Consider the following 24,913-nt stretch of genomic DNA (forward strand, 5'->3'; position numbering starts at 1 on the left):
TTCACATAGGGCTTTATTTGTATATGAGATGTGTCAGTGAGTCAAAGAGTAAGGGTAAAGAAATTCTGACCTAAATTCTGAAAACAATTATTAATGTTTACATTTTAAGAGTACGGGTTTAAGTTTAGCACACATAATTTAGTGATTTTATTCTGTCTTATACAAATAAATAGGACAAATGGAAAATTGATTTATTCACTGTGGTAGTGAATGAAGCATTATAAATTTGGAAACTGATTCACTATTATAAAAGCAACCAACTACAGAGAGTGATATTTTCCATTCTTTCATTTCTTTCCATAGTGCTGGAAAATAATTTATCCTTTTTCACTGTTCAGCAATGCATTCTTTACATAGTTTATACAGTATTCAACAAAATTCAGCTGCACTTTTTTAAAATGATTCCACCTACTAAACATTTAAACATATTCAAACAAGCCTTTTGGATCTGTTAATACGACCTGTGCTTTATGTTAATTAGAATGAATTTGTGGCAAGACTCCTGCTCATTTCTGTGCTGGCCTGCTTTCAAAATAATGGAAAAAATTATCCCCTGATGTTTTTTGAGATGAGCCAAGGCGGTTGTCATGGAATGTTTTTGTGTTAATAGACTTCTTTTTTTACAAATGTTGACATCTTTGATTTTTGGCATCCAGTCCAGTTATTGTCAGCATATACAGTATGTAACACGTATGGTTCATTTTTTCTTCACAGTGGTTTGGTCAGATTTCAAATAATGGCAGTGATTCACAAAGGCTGTAAGATTATTAACTGCCAGTGTAGATATTCTTGAGTACTGTGAATAAGACTTTTCAAAAGCCTACAAATTACAGCAGTGTTGTTTTGTCAAAACGGTCTAATATATAAAGGACTCCCTGTGCACTATTTTATATTCTCATGGATCGCTTCTCAATAAAAGCTAACCTTTCATTTACCCTAACTTAACCTTTCTCCTGAGTCATGCCATTCCTATAAAAGCAACCCAAGAGCCTTCTTTATACTGTATGTTAGCCAGTTAATGAAACATCTGACCTAAATTAAGCCATGCTCATTCAATCAAGGTGGATGTTCCTTATATGAAAAGAAATAATGTTGTATGATAACATTTTGGAATTATGTGTGCAACATTCATTTGAATAGTAACGTAAGACGTGTTAAGAGTAAGAGTAGTAAATCATTTGAATTATTTGTATTTGATTATATATTTTGTTTGCACTGTATAAAACCCACAGTAAATTAATGTTAACACATTCTGTATGTAAGTGCAATGAAAACAGTTTGCACTTGTGCAGAAAACAGTACTTGACTGACATAAGTATTAAACGGTGCTTCATAGATCCAATGATCAGGGTTGTCTGTTTGAAGTATAAATGATCTTCCCATGTTCATGCAGGATTTCAACAGGTGCTCCAGTTTCTGCAGTATCTTTGATGGACTGGTGTGCAGTCCGGGATAAGAGAAGTCAAATGCTTCCTAACCCTATGCAACAGGAAAACTAGCTTAATGGTAATGAATGAAAGTTTTGTTTTGGAAACGAAAAGTTATTAAGAGTGATATATCTTCTACATATATTAAACACCAATTTAGCTTGAGAAGCAGTAGAAAATATTAGTTAATTAATTTAAGACTTGCATTTGATTTTAATGAAATGTGAGAAAACAACATAATTAGTATATTGTACACTTAGTCCCAGTTAATTAACACTAATGTTATTAGCATCAATCTTGAGCAATAGTCTGCTTATTGTATATATACATGTACAGTATGTATACTGTACCTTGAAAGTCCTGTGTCAAAAGTGTTTGTTTTATTCTTTTACCAACAACATTTGGAAAACAATGAAAAATACATGCACAGTAACATTTTTTCACTTTTTTAGTTTCTTCAAAGTTTTGATTTGAGTTACAGATTTATGTGTAGATTATGCCGTCAGAAACCCTGATTTCCAAGAGTGGTATACTTGCCTTACAGTTTTAAAGAATCCGTTAGTTTGCCTATTTAGAAGATAATATTCTAGTTTCTACAGTAATAACGTTTAAGTGCAGCTTCCCTGTTAAAGAAGCATAAAGAAGAGTTTAATGTTCTTTGATTAATTAACCAGTTATATATAGTACATAATCGTATATCTCAACCATATCAATCTTGGGTTCATAAATATCCAAATATGTTATTTCACATGCTTAACAGGGACTGAATTAATAAGTGAAGAACAGATGTCATGCACAACCATTTCATTTGAAAATAAATTAATATTAATATTCTGTCTGTTTTTTATCATGTAGACATAGACTGTAGACATCAATAAATAACAAAAAATGCATAGGCTTTCTAGAGGACAAATCCTCATTAAAAGTGTTTGACAGAAGTTGTGAAAGACAAATAAGACAAAAGCCTTTTAGATGGAATGTGAAGTAATGCCTTTGTGGTATTTCACACTTATCCTTAAGTGGTGAAACACTGGACACGTTGCTTGTATTTAAACAAAATATGAAGTTTGGCATAAATCTTCTCTGGGTACTGTTGAGTATGTTGAGAACAGTTTTACAAAAAGAATGAATGTAACGTTTAAAAATGTATTTACAATATGGTAGACAAAATTTGTTTCTGGAATCATACTCTTCCATTCAGTTTTTGTCACACTGCAGTACATAACGTCATGCTGTCATTATCGAAGTGTTACACATGAATTCTGTGACAGCAAGTGTTCCCATAAACAGACAATGTAGTGAGTGTTAAGGTTCAAATTCTAAACTCATACTCATAACCCCAAATGATTTCTTCTAGCTGTGGGATATGTTGCCATCAGATGATTTTCACTTCCCTTGAAATGGGTGATCACACTGAGCAGTTGACATCTTACTATCTATTGCTTTTGAGATTTCTATCTGGCTTCTAGCAATGTATCATTCTAATTTTGTGCTGCCTGTAAACTGAAGCTTCTAAAGGCCTGTACTATTTTTTATAGGTAGTTATTTCTCTGCAGGAAAGCACCACACAAGAACATTGCTGACAACAGACTAGATGTACAGTAGTTAATGGAAGAGGCATTGTACATTATTAGAAGCAAATCAATCCTTTGAATAAGTTGTCTAATCATAATGCATTGTTCTATTACACAGCAGTTTCTCTCTGCTTAGAAATAGCCTTTGCAAATAGATTTATCCATCCATCAATTCTCGAGCTGCTTTATCTAGTAAGAGTCATGGGGGAGCCGGAGCCTATGCCAGTAAGCAACTGGCACAAAGCAGCATACAGTACTCCATGGACAGGATGCCTGTCTATTACAGGGAACATGCATACAGACACACACACACTTTCACCCCCAATTTTCTGGGCCAATTTTCCCAGAAGCCAGTTAACCTACTAATACAGTATATTGTTGGACTGGGGTAGGAAATCAGAGCAACTGTCAGAAACCTATGCAAACATGGGGAAAAGATAAAAAGTTCGAACTGGTTTATTTATGAGTTTAATAGTAAGAATAGGCTTTTATTAGAGCATTTAACTATGCTATATTTTTTTTGTATTTTTTCAGCTCAAGTCCAATGAGCACACAACTATTATTTATTGTAGGCAATAAATACCTCTGTGAAGGTAATGTGCTGCAGCAAAGTGAGAGAAACAAAAATATACTTCATAGAAAATATTTCCCATTAACTACAGATTATTTTCATTTAAATCTTAAACAAAGTTTTGGAAGCATTTAGAGTTAGAGGGAAGACCCAGGATATGTGTAGTGAACTGATGCCTAATCCAGAAATTCTAAGTGTTTACTGTAAGTATTATGTAGTCTAGAAACTGTGGATCAAAAATGTTGGATGTAGAAACTGATGACAAACATAAATTATTACTGTTATGCATTTACATCACTTGACTGAAATGTTCTTCACTATCATTGTTAAAAGCATTGACAGTAATATTTACAGTATCTTCCTATCAGCTACAACAACCCTCTTTGTTTAATTCATTGCTCAAGAATAAGCAATGACATCATATAGTTCATTTTGAAATTTGTGAATATCTGGAGACTTCAGAACAATCTCCTAAAGTAAATAAATATGAATGTTCTTAAAGTGTAAAAAATAAGCTTTAACCTGCTTTGCTGAGTGAGTCCAGACCTTGCGCTTGTTACCTTATAAGCTCTTGTAAGGTACAGTCATTTCAATTTATTATTGAAGAGGAATACCTCCTCTGACCAAGATATGGACAAACAGAATGCAAAACATATGAGTAACAAACAAAAGACAGAAATGTTAGCATAAATGTAAAAAACAGTGAAATTTAGAGTTAGAAATTAAATCTAAGAAAACAATTATTATCTCAAAACTAACAAGCTGAGAGACATAGTAGTCTGCAATTCTAGACTCTTCATTGCCAAACTGAAAAGTAAAGGCATCAGCTTCTGTTGTCGTGCACCAAGAAATAAACATTCACAAATCCAACATTTTACAAGTTATTCTGTAGCCATAGTGTCATGTCATAATGCACAATGCAAGAATATCCCAGGAAACAGACATAGGAAAGTGGAACAGAATAACACTGTCTACAGTACATACTGTATATACTGTACTGTACTGTACTGTACACACACTTAAGAATACCAGAATATCTTCATGTTCAGATCATCTGCTATGGAAAGAAATCCAGGGACACTTCCCAAAGGAATGCTAAAGTATAGACAGAAATCCAGCTTCAGTATGTGATAAAAAAAACAATGAGTCCAGTTTATAATCTCACATTACTTCTCCAGAGTTCTGAAATCAGTCCTTTTCCTATTCATGTGCTATTAGACAGGCTAAATAGGCTGCCATACGTAATCTTCAACCTGGCCAAATTAAGCAGAAAACTCTGCAAACTGAGGTGAAATATACAGTATTCAGTTCTGCATGGTGACAACAGAATAATCCTGTGCACATCCTGTGAATCCTGTGAACCTACTGTGATGAAGATGAAGCTACATGGCCTGTTCATCCCTGTGCTGGAGCAGAAATAATTAAATGGGCTTGTTTGCAGCTAATAAGGGTAGTCATTTTGGAGGAAATTTTTGTAAAAAGCTAATAGAATCATCTCCCTTGGTGCCTTCTGGCAGTCTGAAAAAATATTACAGTATATCAGTAGAATCTGTCCTTCAGATTGAACAAAATAGGATTTTAACAAAGATACCTTATTTTTCAAATCTCTGATACTACCTTGGTTATGCCAGTACACCACCTGAAGAATGTACAGTACACTTGCTTACTTTCAGCAAGGGAGAAAGGAGCTTCAGCTGCTGAAGTTGAAATTAAGTGGTCCCCAGAGTGGCACAGAGAACATTAGCATAGAGATTAGTTTTCATTGAGTACCTGAGGCAGCCCAAAAAGAAGCCCCACAGTGAGCAAAACTATGCGCCAGACAGCCAGCCAAGGTAATGCATGCCTCAGTGAGTCATCACGGGAAAGGCCTGCCGTTGCAGCCCCATTTGAAGCAGCTTCTTGGCGTTCCTGGTCCTCCTGGCCTTGGTTTTGGGGGAGCAGTGCCCAGCTCCATGGCCAGTAAATGTTAAATCTTGTTTCTATACAGTCTGCATAGTGAGGCTGTAGCCACAAAGACTTAAACTGAAATTAAACTTGTTCATTTAAAGTGATGTTACAGCTTCTGTTTTAAGCAACTCCCTAGGTTGGGAACTTTCAGAAATGTCATTATTTTTCCATTATTGAAACCTTATTGGCTTATAATAATAAAAATAACCTCAATAGGTATATTGTAGGCTAAACCTTTAGGATTTGCTTTGTATTATGATTGTCTTGGTGGTGTTGTAGCCTTCTAAGACCTCTCTTGAGTATTCTTTTAAAACAAGCTAACCCTGTTCATTTACTGTAGATGCAGCACAAAAAGCATGTAGTTGGTCTTGTGTGGAATGTGAAAATGTTGAGATTAAAACCTAAATGCTAATCTCTTAAAAGAAACCAAATTAAATTTTAGAAACAGCAGTCTACGGTTGAGATTGTCAATGTGATTTTCATACAGTTAAGATGATCCTGAAGTTTCTACCAAATCTGTCTGTACTTGCAAGATGGGTACCTTTTCTTCAGTTTCAAGATTAGGAATCTTGAGGAAAATAAAATATGCTGCAGTACATGTTGACTCAGCACTACATCAAGAGTTGCTGTCATTCTAAGTGCATGCTGAAAATGCTTAATTGCAAATGCAGGGTATTATTCCACTTGCATCTGTCTGATACTGTATGTGGGTGTTGTTTTCTTGTAAGCCAATAAAGAGGTCCTTCAGTGCCATTCAGTCTGGAATTTTTCGGGAATTCTGGAATCTGCTAATATTAAGGAGCTGAAGGGACTGTGGTTATTTGCTTTTCAAAGTTATTTTATAGCCAGTGTTTTTTAGAAATAATGCAGCCTTGGTAGCTTATTTTTTAATTTATATTGTAAGTGATAAAACCAACAACATTATGACTTACAGATGAGCTGGTTCTCAAGGTAATTGTAAATTGCTTTCTGAATGTGATTTTAACACCAGTCTTAACTGTTTACCTTTTAAAGATTTCCATGATAAGTATCTAAAGTAGGCTATATTAATTTAAATGTAATGTAGAATTACTGAAATGTATTCCCATGGCATGCTTTATATTGGCATAATGGTTAGCATACAGATTTGTGTAATTTATTACTGATTAAGATTGTTTTCCTTCACAAGTACATAATATGGTTTATTAAATGCTATGGAGACAGTAAGATGTAGTAAGTGTATGTACAGTTGAATGCATACTTGATTGTAATACATTCAGAAAAGTCTGCATGTTGCAGTCTGAATTTTTGTGCAAAATGTTTTGAATTTGTTTTGGTGGTAGAGAAACAGCTGTGGGACTGTGTAAAGAGGCGTGGCTATAGATAAGGATCAGACTTTAAATTACAAAGGGGTAATGTTACAAAGCTGAACTTATGGGAATGCATACCGTAGGATTGAAAAAGGGTCAAATTATTGTTGTATGAACAGTAGAAGTAGGATACAAAAAGAGTCTCTGGTTACCAGTGATGTATAAGTAAAACTTTTGTATAATCAGTCATCCTATACTCAGCCACTAAGAAACAGGATAGATCTGCAGTTGTTCAAGAAATACCTGTACTCAACGCCAGCCACTATTGTGGGAAGTGGCAACAGACCAGCACAGACCAAGGACCTGCAGCAGCGTAAGAGGTCAGGCTTAAGCAGGAGCTGAGTCTCTTTAGCATTCTGATTTGTTTAAGCTCTTTGCAGCTTTGAATGATCTGACTGAAAGAGAAAGATTGTTGCCGACCAAGATAGGAAAGAGGGGGGAGCGAACTGAACAAAAGGTGTGGAGTTAAGCAGAGAGCAAGGTTAGAGGTAAAGAACAAGCAGAGAAAGACAGACACTTCATGACAGGTGTAGCCTCGGGGGACAAAGTTCTAAATTACTTCTTGTGCGCCCGAACAACACAGCTTCCGTTGTCTGCCAGAGCTTGAATGAATAGCTCTCAAGCCTGCCCCCTGCAATTAACTCTCACCAGCCTGACAACCACAGACCTGCACACTTGGGTTTGAAAACACAGTAGGTGCTTAATGCCGAGAATGTCTCAGCTGCTGCGGTTGCGAAGATCTAGGTCTCTCTCAGATGGTTCTGAGGAGGATGACAGGCGCCAGGCAGATCCCGAGCCAGAAGACCTGGATTGGGATAACTTTAGTATGACCCTGGAGGAGCGACTGGCAGCTGTATGTACTGTTTTTTATTTTGTTTGTTTTGTTCTTTTTCATGTGTGTGCCTCTCACACTCCTTTCTTTTGTTTTGTTTTTCTGTCAAGTCGCACCTGGAATGCAGTGATTTCTTTCACTTGACATGACACTTGTCAACATGCACTAAAAGGAAAAAAAGAAAAGTAGGAATGCAAAACTCCTCAGCGACTTTTGATAAGCACGTATGAGAGGTCTACTCTGTAATTGAAAACACCAGCTATGCTTTCTAGTTGTACAAAGATTTGTGGTCCCTCCTTCTGGAAAACTAGGAGATTAACCCTTTAGGACACAGCCTGGAGCAAGGGGCTGTCAGATGAGTCATTTATAACACTAACTTTACCATATATTTTATTAAGTTGTAAGAGAATAGTGCATTTTATGATTGTTTTATATTGTTCACTTAGAAAGGAAATTTTATTGCATATTCCTTGCAGTTTTCTAGATATGAATATTTATATTTTAACTTTTTAATTTTTTGTATCTATTTATATTCTCTTGATCACACTGATATACTGTATACATAATTTAGGATTTTCCTGATTATCATTATCAACATATTGTATATTCTGATTCCCCCAAAGCAAGCAGATTTCTGATTAAAACAGGGTGGTACAAAATACCTGTAGGGATGTAGAAAGGAGAAGATTCAGGGTGAAGGGCCTTTTTCATCCTTGGTGAAAAAGATTATACTAGTAGCCTATAATTAGTCTACATTTTTCTCTTTGTTACCAAAGGGTAAAAACGTTCACTGATTCAATAGCCCAATTTCACTCTATTTCAAAAACAAGTAAATGATTGTGTTTCTGACAATGTAAGAATGATTCTTTTTTACTCTGTGCTTTGAGTCAACTGTGAAATATGCAACTGTAGTTGCTGCTTTAAAATTCAACTTCTTTCTCTTTTTGGCTGTACCTGCCACAGACCAGAGGAAGCATTCTGTGTGTGTGGGAGGGGGGCTTTTTTCTCTCTGGGCAGTTTGCCAGATTGAGAGAGTGAGAGAAGCAAATGGAAAGAGAGGGATGGAGAGAGAGACTTGAAAGACAAATGGAACGTAAACTAGTGAAAGCAACACAGGCACATTTATGGAAAACTATGCGCTGCAGTTTTGTCAAATAAATAATCACAATCGTCTGAATGCCCTTTAACGATTTGGGTATGCTATTTAGTTAGTCTTTCAGGATCTAAATGAGTTAGGACAAGGGGCAGAAGTTTAAGACACCCTGCAAAAGACTAGTTCCTTTCTATAGAAAGAAAGAAAGTTCATTTCTATGTTAAAGAACAGAGAGCATAGCAATATTTATTATTATATTATAGTTATTGAGTGTCAAGTGAAGATTTTATCTATCTGTGGTTGAGGCTTTTGATTGATTTTCAAAAGAGAGTCTGAGTTCACAATTTTAAAACGTCTGCTGTTAAGAGTGTGTCTGTTTGTTTTTTGTGTAAAATAGTAAGTTTCTAGAAGCTGGGTGGTGGGGAGCTGGGACAGAGATTCTCTTTGACTGTGAGGTGTGATGGACCCAGAGGTGTTGTCCAACTCTGTCCTTCAACCTAGCCAATCCCCATCTTCTCAGGAGCAAGAGAACCTGCTAGAGACGGAGCAGAGGTGCACACAGCTGGTGAAGGTAAAGAGGGAGCTGGAGTCCCAGGTGGCTGCACTGAACGATCGTCTGGAGGAGGAGGAGAGCTGCACTGCTGAGCTGGCTGTGCACAAACAAAGGCTGGAGTCGGAATGCAGTAGCCTGAAGAAGGACATTGAGGAACTGGAGTCCACTCTGATAGCCGTGGAAAAAGAGAAGCAGGTTAGATTATCTTTTAACCCGATTATCTCAAAGTACTGGTTCCCTTTTGTACTCCTGCTGCCTGCCACTCTTTGAATATCCTGAGGTTACATTTTGTGACTTTATTTGTTTTGAAATGAGTGGCATTAATCATGAAAGTGTCTCTGCCTCCATGAACAACTGCTGGGATGTTAGGTAACTGGACATTATGAACAGCTTTCAATTATTTAATAAATCTTAGTTTGCTGATTTATTTGGTTTCTATGATTTCTGTTCAAATACCTTAACAAGCATCTCCTGTCAAGCTCTTAAAGATGATTATAAACAGCAATTTAAAATTTATCAGACCTATTATATGAAAAGAACACTGTTTAGGTAGTTTAACCTCTTTTCAGTTACTGCAAACAGATTCTTAGAAAGTAATACTTGCAATGATTTCTTCAAAGAAATCACATTTTACACACTGCTTTTCAATGTTAACAAGAATTATAATTGAGATGATACATGATTTTCTTGGGGATAGTACCTTGAGAAACCGTGAGCTAAATTAGATTATGAGGGAGTGTGAGGATATTTACTACCATCCTTACATTTTGCTGTAAAAGGTTTTGCAGTGTATGATTTATAAGGTAAGGCTGACAATGAAAAAGTAGTTCATATGGTAAGTTTGAAAGTATTTTTTCTACTTTAATCTTAGTAAAAATAAAGAATCCAGGTCAAAGTGAAGTAAGAATAGATTGTTATTGCCTAGAAAAAACATGAGAATCTCCAAAAGTCAGTAAATGGAACCTGATGAAAGGAAATAACTTTACGGCCAGGTTATGTTTGAACTTGTATCAGACTAAATGATGCATTGCCAAATAGTTACAGGACACAAACATAATGAGCTAAGTTTACCATATTTTATGCATCCAGTGAATTATTGCTCTAGTAAATTTCCTAACCTTCTATCACGAGGGTATTGCTAAATGCCTGTAACCATATATTTTATGTTCATGGTGTTAAATCACATTCTAGCCTTTGCTTATTGTTGTATAGAACCCTATATTTTATTATTTTTGTAGATCATCCAGGAAACAGATTTTACCTTAACAACAACCAAGATAACACACTGTTAATTTCTACAACGTTTTACACAGAGATGAGAAACTGATATGTGTTTAGACATTCCTATAAAATCTATTCTAGTCTAATCTAAGGTTACTCAGGAATCAAAACTTCAATTTTATTAAACTATGAATGAAAAATACAATGCTGGATCTCTTAGACACAAAATTGCCGTTTTTCTTCTCTTGTTTTGAGACTGTTGGTATACTATATAAAAAATTGTATTAAATCAACTGTATTTGGTGCCTTGCAAAAAGATCAGAAGTTAAAGCCCAGACTTGCCACATTCACGCGAACAAATTATTTTTTGCTTTGTACATTTATTAGTTGTAGTAAATATTAAAATTTAGAATTAGAAAGCAACTTCTAGAGATTTTCTTGAATGTTCTTCTTTAGATACATCAGTTGTCACAAGGTCACGTTCATGGACATTTCTTGTAGTCTATGATAGGTAGGAATTCTAAAATCAACCATTATAAGTGTAATTGCTATCCACAATATGTTATCTACCTGAATTATGTCACTTCTTAATACTATTTTGTCAAAATATGGTTTCATGTCACTGTAAAGAGTAACCACTTACCATTGGGAAATTATTGCATTCATGGGTAAAAGTCTGAGCAGTTGTACCAGTGCCACCAAAGGCCCCTAGAGAGCTGGTCAACTGGTCTCCACACCTTGCTTTCAGAGGGTAAAGGACAGACACACACCCTGCTCTCTCTTTCACTGCAATATAAGCAATACAAGGGGCTTGCTGGTTATTCTTTTATTTCAGATTTAACATGGTTGCAGGAGTAATTTATGGCTCTTTTTCATTTCTCAGTATACCCTCCAGCCAATGGGATAGTAGTATTAATAATACAATTTTATTTAGAAATGCTTCTCAACTAACTCAAAGCAATGGATACTACTACAACTGGACAATTGGATAAATATGGACCTTCACTATACTCATGCATTAAAAGCTTAAAATAATCTGAAACTAGACTATTCATTGCTTTGTAAATGAGTTTCACAACCAGTTTAAATTGCACTGAGAACCAGTTCAATTTGCAGAGGACAGGAGTTGTGTGATGGAAAGTAGTTTTATTTGGCAATGTGCCACAGATTTGTGTACAGTACTTCCTAAAGCCTCTTTAGTATCCAAGAATATTACCCAGTAAGACTTTACATAGTCTGCCTGTGATGAGATAAAGGTATGAATATTTTTTTTAGCATTAGATAGGCACAGAAAGGACCTTTACTAAGCAACATTATGCAGGTGAAAGAAAAATATCCTACTTATATTCACAACTTTCACTTCAAATAATAACACAGCATCAAAAGCAACACCACACTGTCTAGCTTCCATTTAAGGTTAGATTTCAGCACTGTCACAACAATATTGAAATCACCAGCTTTGTAACAACCAAGCATAATTTCAGTGCCATGTCACAGTTTCTCTTATGAAAGTCTGTTTGTATCCAGATTTTAATGTCAGACACCTATATTGTTCAGAAACTGAATTAATAGTATCTGATTTGGTCTGCAGATAAATCTGAGTGCTGTCAGAATAGCAGTGAAACACAAGTCCGTGATGGCAAATGATCTGAACAGAAGCTTTAAAACCATTAAGATTCACACAATAGCTCTGGGTATTCAAATAGGAGCCAATCCCATGAAGAAAAGCATCAATGATCCATAGATCATTTCAGCATGATTCAGCAGGATGCCATGATTCACAGTATTAGCACTTGAAAGTACCTGCACACAAAAGCTGACCTGCAATCTGAAAAAAGACGGATATTAAGAATTCCAGAGCTGGGGGCTATCAACAAATCATTAACTACCTCAACAAGAGCTGTTTCATTGTGTCTGACTGAAAAGTTTCAGTAAGGTCATTAGGTGCAAGATGAGACAGATGTAACAGAGCTACCACCATGCCACCTACGTTCCTTGTTTTGGAGTTTAAGAGTTTTGGCATTCTCATAGACCAAATACACAATTTACTGAGAGAGACATTGTTTTATGCATAGCCATAACAGTCAAACAATTGGTTAACATGGTACTGTATATCACGCAAGTTTGCAACACATACTGTACCAGTCATATTAAATTTAGTTTAAATTTATTTTTTGTTTTTCTGTTATAGTTACAAAGACCATTTCCCCTTGTTCTTGAAATTGCTTGACATTCATTAAGTAACAAAGATCATCTCATTTTTTATTCCTGTCCTTGTCTCTTGCCTTAATGTGGTTTCATTATATTGTAAGTCTAGTTGCTTTAGACCTATTCCCCTGTTAGAAAATATACATTTTTTCCTATTCTTTCTGTTTTACCTCTGAAGAGATTTATTTTTCTCTGTTGTTTTTAATGCTCTTGGTGCACATCATCCCTTTTTCCTAGAAAGAGAATAACTAACAGTACAAAGATAAAGGGAGTTGTGTGCTAGATTATACTGCAGTTCCCACCACAACCTTTACATTTATTTTGATGCTCAGCTCCCTGACTTTGTGCACCTCATTTCTCAGTGAACCCATTCCAAATACTCTGCTTTTTGTGCACTCCATTTTGTCCATGCTGGTGCCTCCCTGCACTTCTTTGTATATTGTGCCTCTGCGTACCTTTTTGTGTATTGTGTTTCCATGCACCTCCACGCTCCTTATTTATAGCTCTCTGGCTGCAGTCTAATGTAGTCCAGGCTGCCTTTTTATTGCCTGAAGGACTTAGGCAAAAGAATAAAGGGTGGGGGGTGGGGGTGAGGTCGTAAGTGAGCACTGGCTACTATCTGATATACTCCAAGTTGCATATTACTTGGCCTACTATTAAAGAAAAAACAACAGCCAGCTAGGTGCTATCTGACCTAGTCCAAGATGTTTATTGCTTGACATACTGCCAGAAAGGGAAGGGAGAGCTCTGTTCTTGGCAGTCCACGGGCTGCTCTCTGACATGCTCCTGGTTTTATAACATGGAATGCCCCTTCTAATAAGGAAAAAGAAGGGAGAAATGGTCAAGGTCTTTACTTTTGCACCTTTTTCTGTCAGCTCCCTCACTACTGTTGAGTGTATTTCTGGTTGTTTTTTATCATCTTGAGTATTGCGGGGAGAAGGAAAATGAGGTTGATAACAAGAGTCACATTTGGCCTATGGTCGGATTGAAGCTTACATTGTGCTTAACATGGTTTTTGTATTTTCAAAAAGAAAAATGTATGAAGAAAAAAGTGTCCCCTTCACGATAGATATGTGTCATGTGTCTGGGCCACCAATGTGTTATAGGATAACTTTAGGCACTAGCTCAGTCATTGCTGTGTTCTCAAGCACCCTAATATTTTTGAACATATTGTTAAAGCTGGGGTGAATGCATTTTCATTTTTTTATGTTTGAGAGTTATGATATGATTAAACATACTTAACATTATGTGTCCTTTGCTGTAATCCATAGGCAACAGTTTAACAAATTCAGTGAATCTTAAGCAACTGACTTTTGGTCAGAAAATGTGTGTGTAATGAGCAAACCTTGCAGAAGCTATAGAGAAGTTATATACATATATCAAAAATGGACGCATTTATGACTCAAAGAAATACTTCCCTACCATAAAACAAGACACAGACCCATGTATCTGCACCTAAATTAACTTCTGATAGTTACAGAAAGCTTCTCAAATCTGAGCTTGATGTTTGTGAGGAAGCACAGAAGCAAAACCTATGAAATGCGTGACATTTCAAAAGCAAAAGTGGATATCAGATTTCATTTTTTGAAAAAAAAAAGTTGCAGAAAGTAGGACCTTGATAAAGGTTTCCATAAAGTCAGAATCTACATTTTTCAAGAACAGGCTTGACGGTTTTCACCATGCAACAGCGTTCAAAAGTAAGAACAAGCTGACATCACGAAGTTTCTGGCAAAAAAATGTATGTCATGACAAATGAAAGATAAGAGTACAGTAACTTCCAAGCCTATTCACTATGAGTCTGTGATTTTTTTGTAAAATATATTTTGTATTAATACTTTCATCTGTAACTTACTGTTGCTTACTGTTGCTTTGAAATATAAATCCATCAATTTTCTAACTGCTTGATCCAATACGTGGTTGCTGGGAATCCTATCTCAGCACGCAGCAGGTGCAAAGCAGGCTATACCCTAGACAGGACGCTAGTCCATCGCAGGGAACATACAGACACAGATACTCACACCAGGGCAATTTTCCCAGAAGCCAGTTAACCTACCAGTATGTGTTTGGACTGTAGGAGGAAACAGGAACACCCTGAAGAAAGTCTTGCAAATGTGGGGAGAATATATTTACAAACTCCACGCAGATAACAACCCAAGTCCAGAATTTAACTTAGGGCCCCAGTTCTGCAAGGCAGCAATGCTAACTACTGTCACAATGCCTTTAAATATACAGTACTTTGGTTTGCAAATTGATAACATAGATATATAACTATTAAAAGAACTCAATAGTCTTAATAAATTGGGCTTTTACCGTCTAATTACATCTGTTGCCATGGGTTTCAGTGTTTGTGTCAGAGCCAATAACATAAAGTCATGTTGGAACTGTCCAGAGGCCTCAGCTCCAGGAAACACTGATTGTCTCCAGAGAAGTGAACCTGAAAGTTCAAAGAAAGAAACAGTTGTTCAGCTTTTCAGTTTCACAGTAAGCATTATGTGTCTCTGCAGTCCACTACACAAGAAACAAATACCATCCTTTCACCAACATACAGTATACTGTACATTGACATTCCATATGCTAGTGCAAGCTCAAAAATTATTGTTTTGTTTGTACTGTGGAGCAGAATAATGCCAATAAAACTAATAGTTAAAAATTGTTTTTTGGTACTATATAGGCTTACTTATTTGTATGTGGTAATTACTCTTGTGGCTTCCATTGTCCATTATATTTTGGGAACGAGAAAGTTCCTAATTATAAAACTGCCTCTTCCTAAACCTCCCACCTCTGTTGCACAGCTGGTGTTCAAAGAGATCCTTTTGTTTCAAATAGGGGTTATTTTTCTGGTCCCTGGGTGTTTTGATTCATTTAATGCAAATTATACAATGCACATCATATGGGGCATTATGTGAAGAGAAAATTATCCTGGGGAATGCAGAGAGATTGAGTTGGGAAGCAGTCTGGGTGACAAGTGATTTACCAAGAAATACAAAACAGAAGATATCAATTTATGGAAGTGGAGGATTGGTTAGTGAAATAGTACTCTTCAGCTGAAATGATTCAACGCTTTGTGAACACGAAAATGTGTGATCTTCACCATTTATGTTGTGTCTGCAGAAACCAGTAGCAGATGTCACAAGATAGAGTATGTAGAAAGTAGGACTGAAGGACAAAAGATAAAAGGCACATAATATCTTGAGATATAAATATTTTTGTATCTTTACTGATGTTGTTCTCATTTAGATTCTTCTACAGTAAGTTATATAAAGTCCTTTGATCTTTTTACAATATTTAGATGTTCTGCTGTATATGAGTGTAACTTTTTCAAATCCTTTAAATGTTGTTTATTTATATTATGCTCATAACTTAAGATGAATAAGGAAGAATACCATTTAAAAGTATGATTTTTATACCTACAGTACTGTATATTTTAATACTACATCACCCAGTATGTAAAAGTCAATCAATATCAATAGAACTTGAATGAAAGAATAATCAACGCGTGGCTTTGTTATCAAGGCACATTGTTTCAATTTAACTTATGTTGTTCAGGTTCTTGGCCTTGTTACAACATGATGAGGAAAAATGTCTTGAAGTACTAGATACTTATGGCAGACTTGATAAAGCTTTTCCATTTTAAATCTTTTTAATGACCTGAAAAAACCTGAAAAATAGATGTATATCAAGAGCAATCACTTTTAAGTATGATATTCTACTGTACATTTCTGCATTGAAGATGCTGTGTTATGTCCCAGTGTGTGTTCTGTGTGTGTTTTTTCTGTTATGTACAGTACACACTGCTGACCTTTGATTGTTCTCCCTCCCCTATTGGCCCACCATCACACCACCACTTGGTTGGTTTGTTGTTTTGCTTTGTGTGTGTGTATTTTCGTATAGCTTCGGCTTTGTTGTTTTGTTGGTTTGCTATTAGTTTCTTTGTACTTTCGTTTGTTTGTGTGTTTATCCTTTTTTTGCCATTACCTTGCCCTAACGTGTTACATGTTCAACTTTTGTGTTCTTCTGTACCCTGCTCCTGTTGATTACTCTTGTTTTCCCTTATTTGTATTCCTGGTTCACTTGTGTTTTTGTGTGAACTTTTCTGTATAAGGTTAAATTAGGTTGTAGGGTACACTTTACACACTTAGTTGACTTTGTATTAGTAACACTAGTTTAGTACGGGTGAGTGCCATTTGTCTTGTATGGTGTTGGGTAGTCAGTTGAGGCTAGTTAGGGTGTTGAAGATGCCAAAGACCTTGTGTTTTGGGTTTTCTTTTGCAGTCAGGCTAGCTTTCCCTCACTTTTCTAGCCAGCTCCATTTTGTTTGTTATTTTCTTTCCTTTGGCACCACTCTAGTTCCTTACCCTTGTTATCACTTTTCCTAGTCCCTCACCAAAACCCACCTGCTTCCAAAGAATTATCCTAAATGTTACACCCCGATACCCCTAGACACTTGGGGTCGTAACATGCTGCATAACAATAAAATCTTTATCCGTTGATGCAAACATCTTACACATTAACCATTCATTTCAAATCATAACATTGGTGGGTTTAACTACTTTCAGAGCTCACAAAAAGAATTACAACCATAATGTAGCAGCTATTATTACATTCATTAAAAAGATGTCTGAAACAAGAAATTAAGATTGAAGGTTGCTGGAATTTAGCATGAAGTATAGACCTGCTCTGAGAAAGAAATGCTTTAATACCCTGGGATATACAAAAAACATTGAAAAAATGTGCACAGGTAGTGAAATCCTAGTTCTTTTTCCATACAAGCAATTCTGTAGTTTTTTTGTTTTTCAACTCTAATCCTTTTAAAAACAGGAAACATATTTTAAAATACAAAATACATTTTGAGTGAAGGGGAAATTAGTTATTTGTGTATTTACCTGTTCTTTTGGTCAATATCTATCATCCTCTCACAGTAACATCAATCTAATTGTGACAGAAAGAAGTCAAATATTTGTATAACTTCAACACTGGCTAGCCTTTTGTTAAGTTTTTTTGTTCTATTTGGTAACTTCAAACATACTAGTCATGCCACCCTTGGCAAAACTAAAGGATCTGGAAGGCTACAAAAATTCAAATATTTTGTTTAATTGTTTTGAAAATGGTATACTGTAGACAATAGAAGTTAAAATGTTTACTTTCCAGTTTCTTTCATTTAGTGAACCACTGTTATATTGAAAAAAAATAAAGAAAAAAATACAACATACAAAGAAACCTTAAAACCCAACAATAAATGACTGGAATGAAGACGTTTTTGACTAGTTTGTTGGGTAAAGCATTTGTAGTTTGCTGTTTAACGCTGTGTGTAATACTGTAGAACAGTAATTTTCACCCCTACAGAGCTAAATGTTCTCATGATATCCTGCTGAGCATATGACTAGTAGATTCATTTTTTAGTTGTCCTGAATTGTCACTGCTTTCCCAGTCTTTAGAAAAAAAAAAGAACTGTAAATTGGAATTCCCATACATAAACTGTCACAATGTCAATACAATGTATTTTACAAATGCATTTAATGATAGTTGGCCCTCTTAATGAAAGACAATGAAACGATAGGACAGTAGTGTTCCATGCGTACTGTAAATAACAGGATACTGTATATTTAGTGTGAATAGAAAGATGAGCCTACTGACAAAAAGTTATTTTTAAAGATATGACCCGAAGCACCCTAATATATGTTTTTTTATTTTATTTGTCTGTGTGGTACTATTATAATCAGACATCTAAAAATCTTAAATGTATTCTGCTGACATCAAATTGTCTAAGCCTGTACTTTACATTTACAGCAAAGGTTAATATTCTTTTTGAACATTGAACATTCACTACTTTTGCCTTCTTTTGTTCCATTATTTTTAAATTCCTTTTTGAAAAAAGAAAACAAAGCTAAAGTGCCATAAATATTTTTTTATAAACTAACAAATATGTAGAGATTTCTTCAGCTCCCCATCACGTCTGTCCTCACTCCAACCCAATAAGTCAAAATAATGTTTTCAGGGTTGTCTTATGTTCTATATGCTTTGAATTATGTTCTTTTTTACATAATGTAATTGTTTGTTGTATTTTTTTCGTCTTCTATTCTCTCTCAGTTGTTTGAAATATATATTCTTCTAGACTAGCAAATTAGGATCTGTACAATACTGTATATAAACTAAAGCAAACTTTAATGTTGTATGTGAAATCAAAAACAGACAGATGCAGCCAACCTCATTACCTCCATTGTTAAATTCTAACAATGATTATTTTTTGTTAATGATTAACAAAAAATATTTCGTAGTTATCATTACAGAAAGACCTTTCATCACCATATTATTGATCATAGAGGGAAAATTGTATTTGTGTTCCATAGAGTTTAATAATGAAAGGGTCATTCAGTTAGACTTCAGAAATGTTCAATAACTTTCAGCTATTGTAAGTTATTGCTGTATTTGATACCTGAATTTTAGGATGTTTTAGTTAGACAAATGCTTTAGGTTGTATTATTACTTTAAAGATTTTTACCTTCTAGGTAACATTGAGATTTTATCATAACAAAGCAGGAGTAATAAATCTATACAGATGAAGTGTCAAACTGTTAGTAGCAATTAGGCTAGATGTGTGGCCTTTAGGTTAGGTATGTTCTTTTTTTTCCCCAACAAAAAGTATTGTGGATTTATGGGAACAAAGAAAGAGTTAGAAATGAAAAAGGGGCAAATTAAACCCCTTTCCCTAGTCTTTTAAATGTTTAGCATTAAAAGGGAACCATACAATTATATGTGATGAAATGTAAAAAAAAATGTTTGGCACTTCAGTAGAAAGAACACTTTAACAAGCCAATGACATTATTTATTTTCAAAAGACAAATTGTTATAAGAGCATCTGATAAGCAGGAAAACAAAAAGTTATATTAAATTAATACAAGAATCAATACATCTTCAAGTAATGGGTGGAATGGCATATCTCTGTGAGAGAGCAAATATACTAATCTAATGAACAAACGTTTCAGAGAAATAAAATGAAATGAATGTCCTTAATTTCTTGTCTTAATTAAATTCTGCTATGTAATCAAATGTTTAGCTCAGAAATTATTTTCTTAAACTGATAGGAATCCTGACTACATGAATACAAAACAATGAAGTGATAAGAATGCCATAAAACTTTGTCTTTCATATTTGCAAGTCAAAAAGCCTAAGCAAGAAATTCTCTGCACTTTTGAAAAGGCAATACTTTCATTCTGATGCAATATGTTCTTGTGTTTAGACATGTTTAAATTGCTCTGAATATGGATGCTTATAAAACAAATTCTTACCAAATAAATTACATGCTTGTCTGTGGTAACTTTGATGAAATCCAGAGGAATGAAAAAATAGGTACCTGTAGGTTGTACTGTAGACATGATGGCAATCATGTACTGTACATCATGTCTGCTTCTACGGAAAATGCAGATTGTACTCTTTAATGAAGATTTATTCAAATACCCTTGTTGGCAAGTTTGTTTTGATGAAGATCTGTTTATTTAAGTTTGAGGCTGAGACACAGTATAACAGTTTTTTTTCTTTCAAGTCCTCAGAAATAAATGTTCGGACATTGTCAGAAGAGCTGTCTCAGTGTGATGAAAATGTCCTAAAACTGCAAAAAGAAAAAGAGCACCTGGTTGAGCTCAGTCAGGTTAGTAAAAACAACTTGCAACATATGTATTGTTCAGGAAGAACGGAGACCTGTGTGTGGTCTGAAATGCAAAATTCTCTCTCAAATCACACATTACAAAAAAGTTCCAGGACAATTTGTTTTTCATATTATAGAGTACCATTTGTTTCTTAAGACCTTTGTGCAGTTTTCGGACCTAAGAAAATAACCATACAAAAAAGAATAATGCTAAACCACATTTTTATTAAAAAGGCATATTGTCTAATTGAAATCAGAGAATAGGTTTCTCTAATTATAAACTGTGTGTATTCGAATTTTATTTTGTGATAAAGATTGTTTCAGAAAAAAATGTGGTGTTAATTAGCATAACAAAAGCATTGGTTCAGTAATACTGTATGTGATACTTGCGTAACCTGCATGACAATAAAGGCTGCCTGGAACTGTATGTATGTTAAAAGATATACTACTGTATGTACAGTATTCTGCTCCTGTATCAGCAATGTTTAGCCTGAAAGAATTGGTTGGTGCAGGTAGTCACAACACTTATTTACTTATCTTGGCAGCAGTCTAGTTTGCAAGCTTTGGTTTTCTTAAGTTGAATTATTGTGTTTTCAGTGTCCAACTCCTTGGATCACTTGTCTTGTTTTAAATTATTACTTTAAAAAACCTAATATTATAGTCCTCTTATTTTAATTTATTGAATATGGGCCACTTTAGCTTTTTCAGACAAATGAGTCAAACAGTGATGATAAGGCTAGCAGAGCACATCAACAGATTAATCCATTATTGCTTCAGGATGTTTAATGCAATCTAGGCTATTGTTGACTGATATTACATTTGCATCTGTTTCATGTACCTTAATCTAATTATTAAAAGTTTATCAAAGTACAGTACTTATGTAGCCACAATCATATACACTATATTTCATTGATGTGCACTTAAAAGGCCAGCTTTAGAATCTTATTGTAAAAAAGATTCCAATTTTCACAAAAATATTTTTGATGTTTTCTCCTTCTGTTTCCCAGAGTATTTTATTGGATGATTAAAACTGAAGCATTTGATTCCGGTTAGGTTTCTTGATAATGATAATGAACTCAAGCTTTTTTATTGTAAATGTTTTGACTTTACAATAAAAAAGAAGATAAAATAATAAAATAGTTGAAAATGTGTTTAAATGATATAAGTGTAAATTAGATATACAGTATCATATGTCATTGGTTAAAGGCCACAAAGCTTATCCTCTACTGCTTTGATAATACAGCAGTACTTTCTGGCCTTCAAAAACTATATATTGGTTTAGTAGAATCGATTCCAAAAAGCATTATTTTCTTTAATATCAAGCCAGATTTGTTTTTCAATTCTCAATAGACTAAGGGGTTACATTTGATCTAATATTTAATCATCTGTAATTCTTCATTACAAATTATGTAAATCTCATTCATACAGTAAAATTTCAAGTTCCACTCATCTCAATGACTTAAAAAACTATTTAGAATAATGCAGTAAAAAAGCAATCAGAAATGGTTTTCATAATTAAAAAATCAATGTATAAAATGGTTATATTATTATATTATATAAGTTCAAAACTTTTTTAAGCATCCATTATTTTAGCTACTTCTTAATTCTGTAATTTTGTCTGATGTGTTCTGAAATGGTGGAGAACAACACGTACTCTTTATATCTCTGCATATATGCATCAGGAAAGTCCCATGTTGGAAATTGATAAGAGAATTCATTGTGAAGTTAACATTCAGGTAAGACCATTAAACTCCACCGGAGTTTCACAAATATCACATAAAAGCTTTGTTAAATCACGCATGTGATTCACATAAATTGTGCTTGAGACACATGAATGCACTTTAATGCCATTGGCTTGGCTGGCTGCTGGGAATGATATGGATACACTTTTCAACCTAGAGGATTTTCTAGGTTGAAAGGACATCTTCAATATCAGTATTGCTTCAGTTCACAGTGCTGTAGACGTATTATTCTCTATTTTCCTGTATTGAAAAAGGTAGCATTGAGCTCAAAGTAACATGCTTTCAGATTGCTTTGTGCAACACAATTTTATTAAATTGTAAAGATATGATAAGATATTTAAAGTAGCTTTGCCTGCTACAAGAGATGCCACATGCTTCAGTTAATCAAGAGCTTTCGAGTTAGCAGAAAAAATAATTCAAATGATATACAGTACTGTATATACTGTATACTATAGATTCTTTTTTCTTGCTGAGGAATGCCTTTTCTTTTTCTATCAATGGGACAGACAGCTGATGGAATGTTTTAGAATCTTGAATGAATTGTGTACTATATGTAATGATCTATGTCGACTGGTACCATATAGAATGCATAATTATTACCAGGATTTTATTGTTGAAATACATTCTATAAATGATTATAAAAACAGGGTACAGTTCAGAAAATAGGATTTAACTAGTCATTTCTTCAATTTCTCATCCTTCATCACACTGTACTTACAGTAGGTATGCAAGAGACTATAATCTACTTGTGACTGTTTTAATGGTAGCCTGATGCCTTTAGGCAAGAACTTCCTCAAAACACTTCCCTTGCAGGTATTGATTGATTTTGCAGCAGGGTTAGCCCATGAAGAAGCTCACTGTTCCTTCTGCAATTGGAAAGTAATTAATTCTCTGTTCTGAGTGATGATTGATATCTCTGAACGGGGTGGTAATGGTAGAGTGTCTTTACATTCTGTATCTGCATAGAATTGTAATAAAATGCTTTGAAACAAACTTGAGGATTGGGCAGAAGATTATTGTTTGCAGTCACGAATGAAACAATTCTGTTTTTAACATATTCAATTTCAGTATGTAGGATGTATTTAAATAAGAGCTTTTACAACACATTGAAAAGTGCTAAAACAAATGTATGGTTTCTTTTACCCAGCACAACAGGAAACTTTAGTCATGAGACAAGTACAATAATAGAGTATTCTTCTCAGCCAATTGATTGGTAAACTCATGTTCAGTATTCAGATGATTATTTTCATCATTAGGTGCTGGTGTTCTAGTTCATCGGGGTGGATATTTCAAAATATCTTCTGTACTAAGTATGTGATGTGACTTGGAGATCAGGAGTTTTGGCAAAAACAGCCACTCCGATAACCAGACTGCTTTTACTGGGCTACATGTATATGCTAGTTTGAGTAAGATACTACAAGTTGAACCCTTGGTAGTGATAATAGTAGGAATTCCAAAGTGCCTTCGTAATGCACTTTTTGCTGCATTATTTGTAGAAGAAATTATAGTTTTGTTGGGAGTTTTGAATGTAATTATACAGTTGGCTTCCACTACCACTCTGTGACAGATGGTGAAACATTTCAATTCAGATATCTGGTTATTTCTCTTTGTCTAGGTCACACCTTGGGGATAGTAAATCTTTTTGATGATATAAGTATATTATAGATTGAAGCCATCTGGATGGAAGGTGGGATCTGAAAGACATTAGAGTTGTTTGTTACTTGGCAGAATATCAAATTGTGTCTCTTAACTCAAAAAAAGGATGAAGAAACTAGTCCAAAACCATCTCTTGGAGAGGGTGATATTTTAAATATAGACAAGTTTTAAAGTTTTATGAGATCAGTAACATTTAAAAAAATATATTGATCCATATTGTGGTGCAACAGATTTGATATTCCTTTTGAAATGCTATACCAATTAATCAGGAAACAAGAGTTAAACAGGCTGAATTTCAACATTTTATCCTTAAGGATTAAAAAACCCATCTAATATACAGTAACTGAATAATTTTTACAACCTTGTCTCAGCAGGCGTATTCTCCCTCTAGATTTTAGAGAAGAAACGCTAGTAAAAATATTAGAAGACAAGCAAGGGAAAATAGTGAAAAGTTTTTATTACCCCTTAGATCCTTTGAAAAGATCATTCGATTTTAAAAGCATTGTGTGTTATAAATGACAAAACACTGCAATATATAACCAACACAACTGTAACAAAAAAAAAGACTTTTGAAAAGAACCTCACCATATAGCTATGCATTCCCCAGGCTTGTCATAAATCGTATCCAACAATAGCCCTGGCCATTCCAGCAGTGCCCTTTTATGATACAGGATGTTATGTTTGTTCTACAAAATAAAGCAATTTCTTCCCTTTCTGTTATGGATGTTTCTTAAGTATTTTAATCCTACTACCTTAATTCAGATCAGATGTTTCACAGTAGCAATTTTACAAAGGCTGTCCTTTTAACTTGCTGGAGAATTCCACCTAAAGTCATGGATATTAAACCACCATCTGCTTGTTTAAACACATCTGCCAAATGATGGACTATAACAGCAACACCTGAAACAGTGGGATATAAAATCAGGTTTTCTAAAGAATTCTATTTCTATTTCAGGTTTTATAAAGAATTAAGATTGTGTGGCTATTTAATATCACTTAATTAATACAGTCTTGTTATAGATATGCCTGCTGTACTAATATATTTTGTCATTGGACTGGATTCCTTGAATGGATGACTGACGTGCTTGCATTTCAGAA

The 24,913-nt window shown here is 34.6% G+C and overlaps 1 protein-coding gene across 1 annotated transcript in view; it reads left to right on the forward strand.

Annotated features, from left to right (window-relative positions):
* LOC102696526 (putative uncharacterized protein MYH16) overlaps positions 1-24,913 on the forward strand; it is an 82,537-nt gene that overhangs the window by 12,952 nt on the left and 44,672 nt on the right. Inside the window, exons 3-5 of the mRNA XM_015356045.2 lie at positions 9,314-9,541; positions 20,316-20,420; positions 22,100-22,153. Coding sequence (XP_015211531.2) covers positions 9,314-9,541; positions 20,316-20,420; positions 22,100-22,153 — 387 coding nt within the window. The remainder of the gene's footprint in view (positions 1-9,313; positions 9,542-20,315; positions 20,421-22,099; positions 22,154-24,913) is intronic.

Source organism: Lepisosteus oculatus, chromosome 9 (assembly GCF_040954835.1).
Source record: "Lepisosteus oculatus isolate fLepOcu1 chromosome 9, fLepOcu1.hap2, whole genome shotgun sequence".
NCBI classification, from domain to species: Eukaryota; Metazoa; Chordata; class Actinopteri; order Semionotiformes; family Lepisosteidae; genus Lepisosteus; species Lepisosteus oculatus.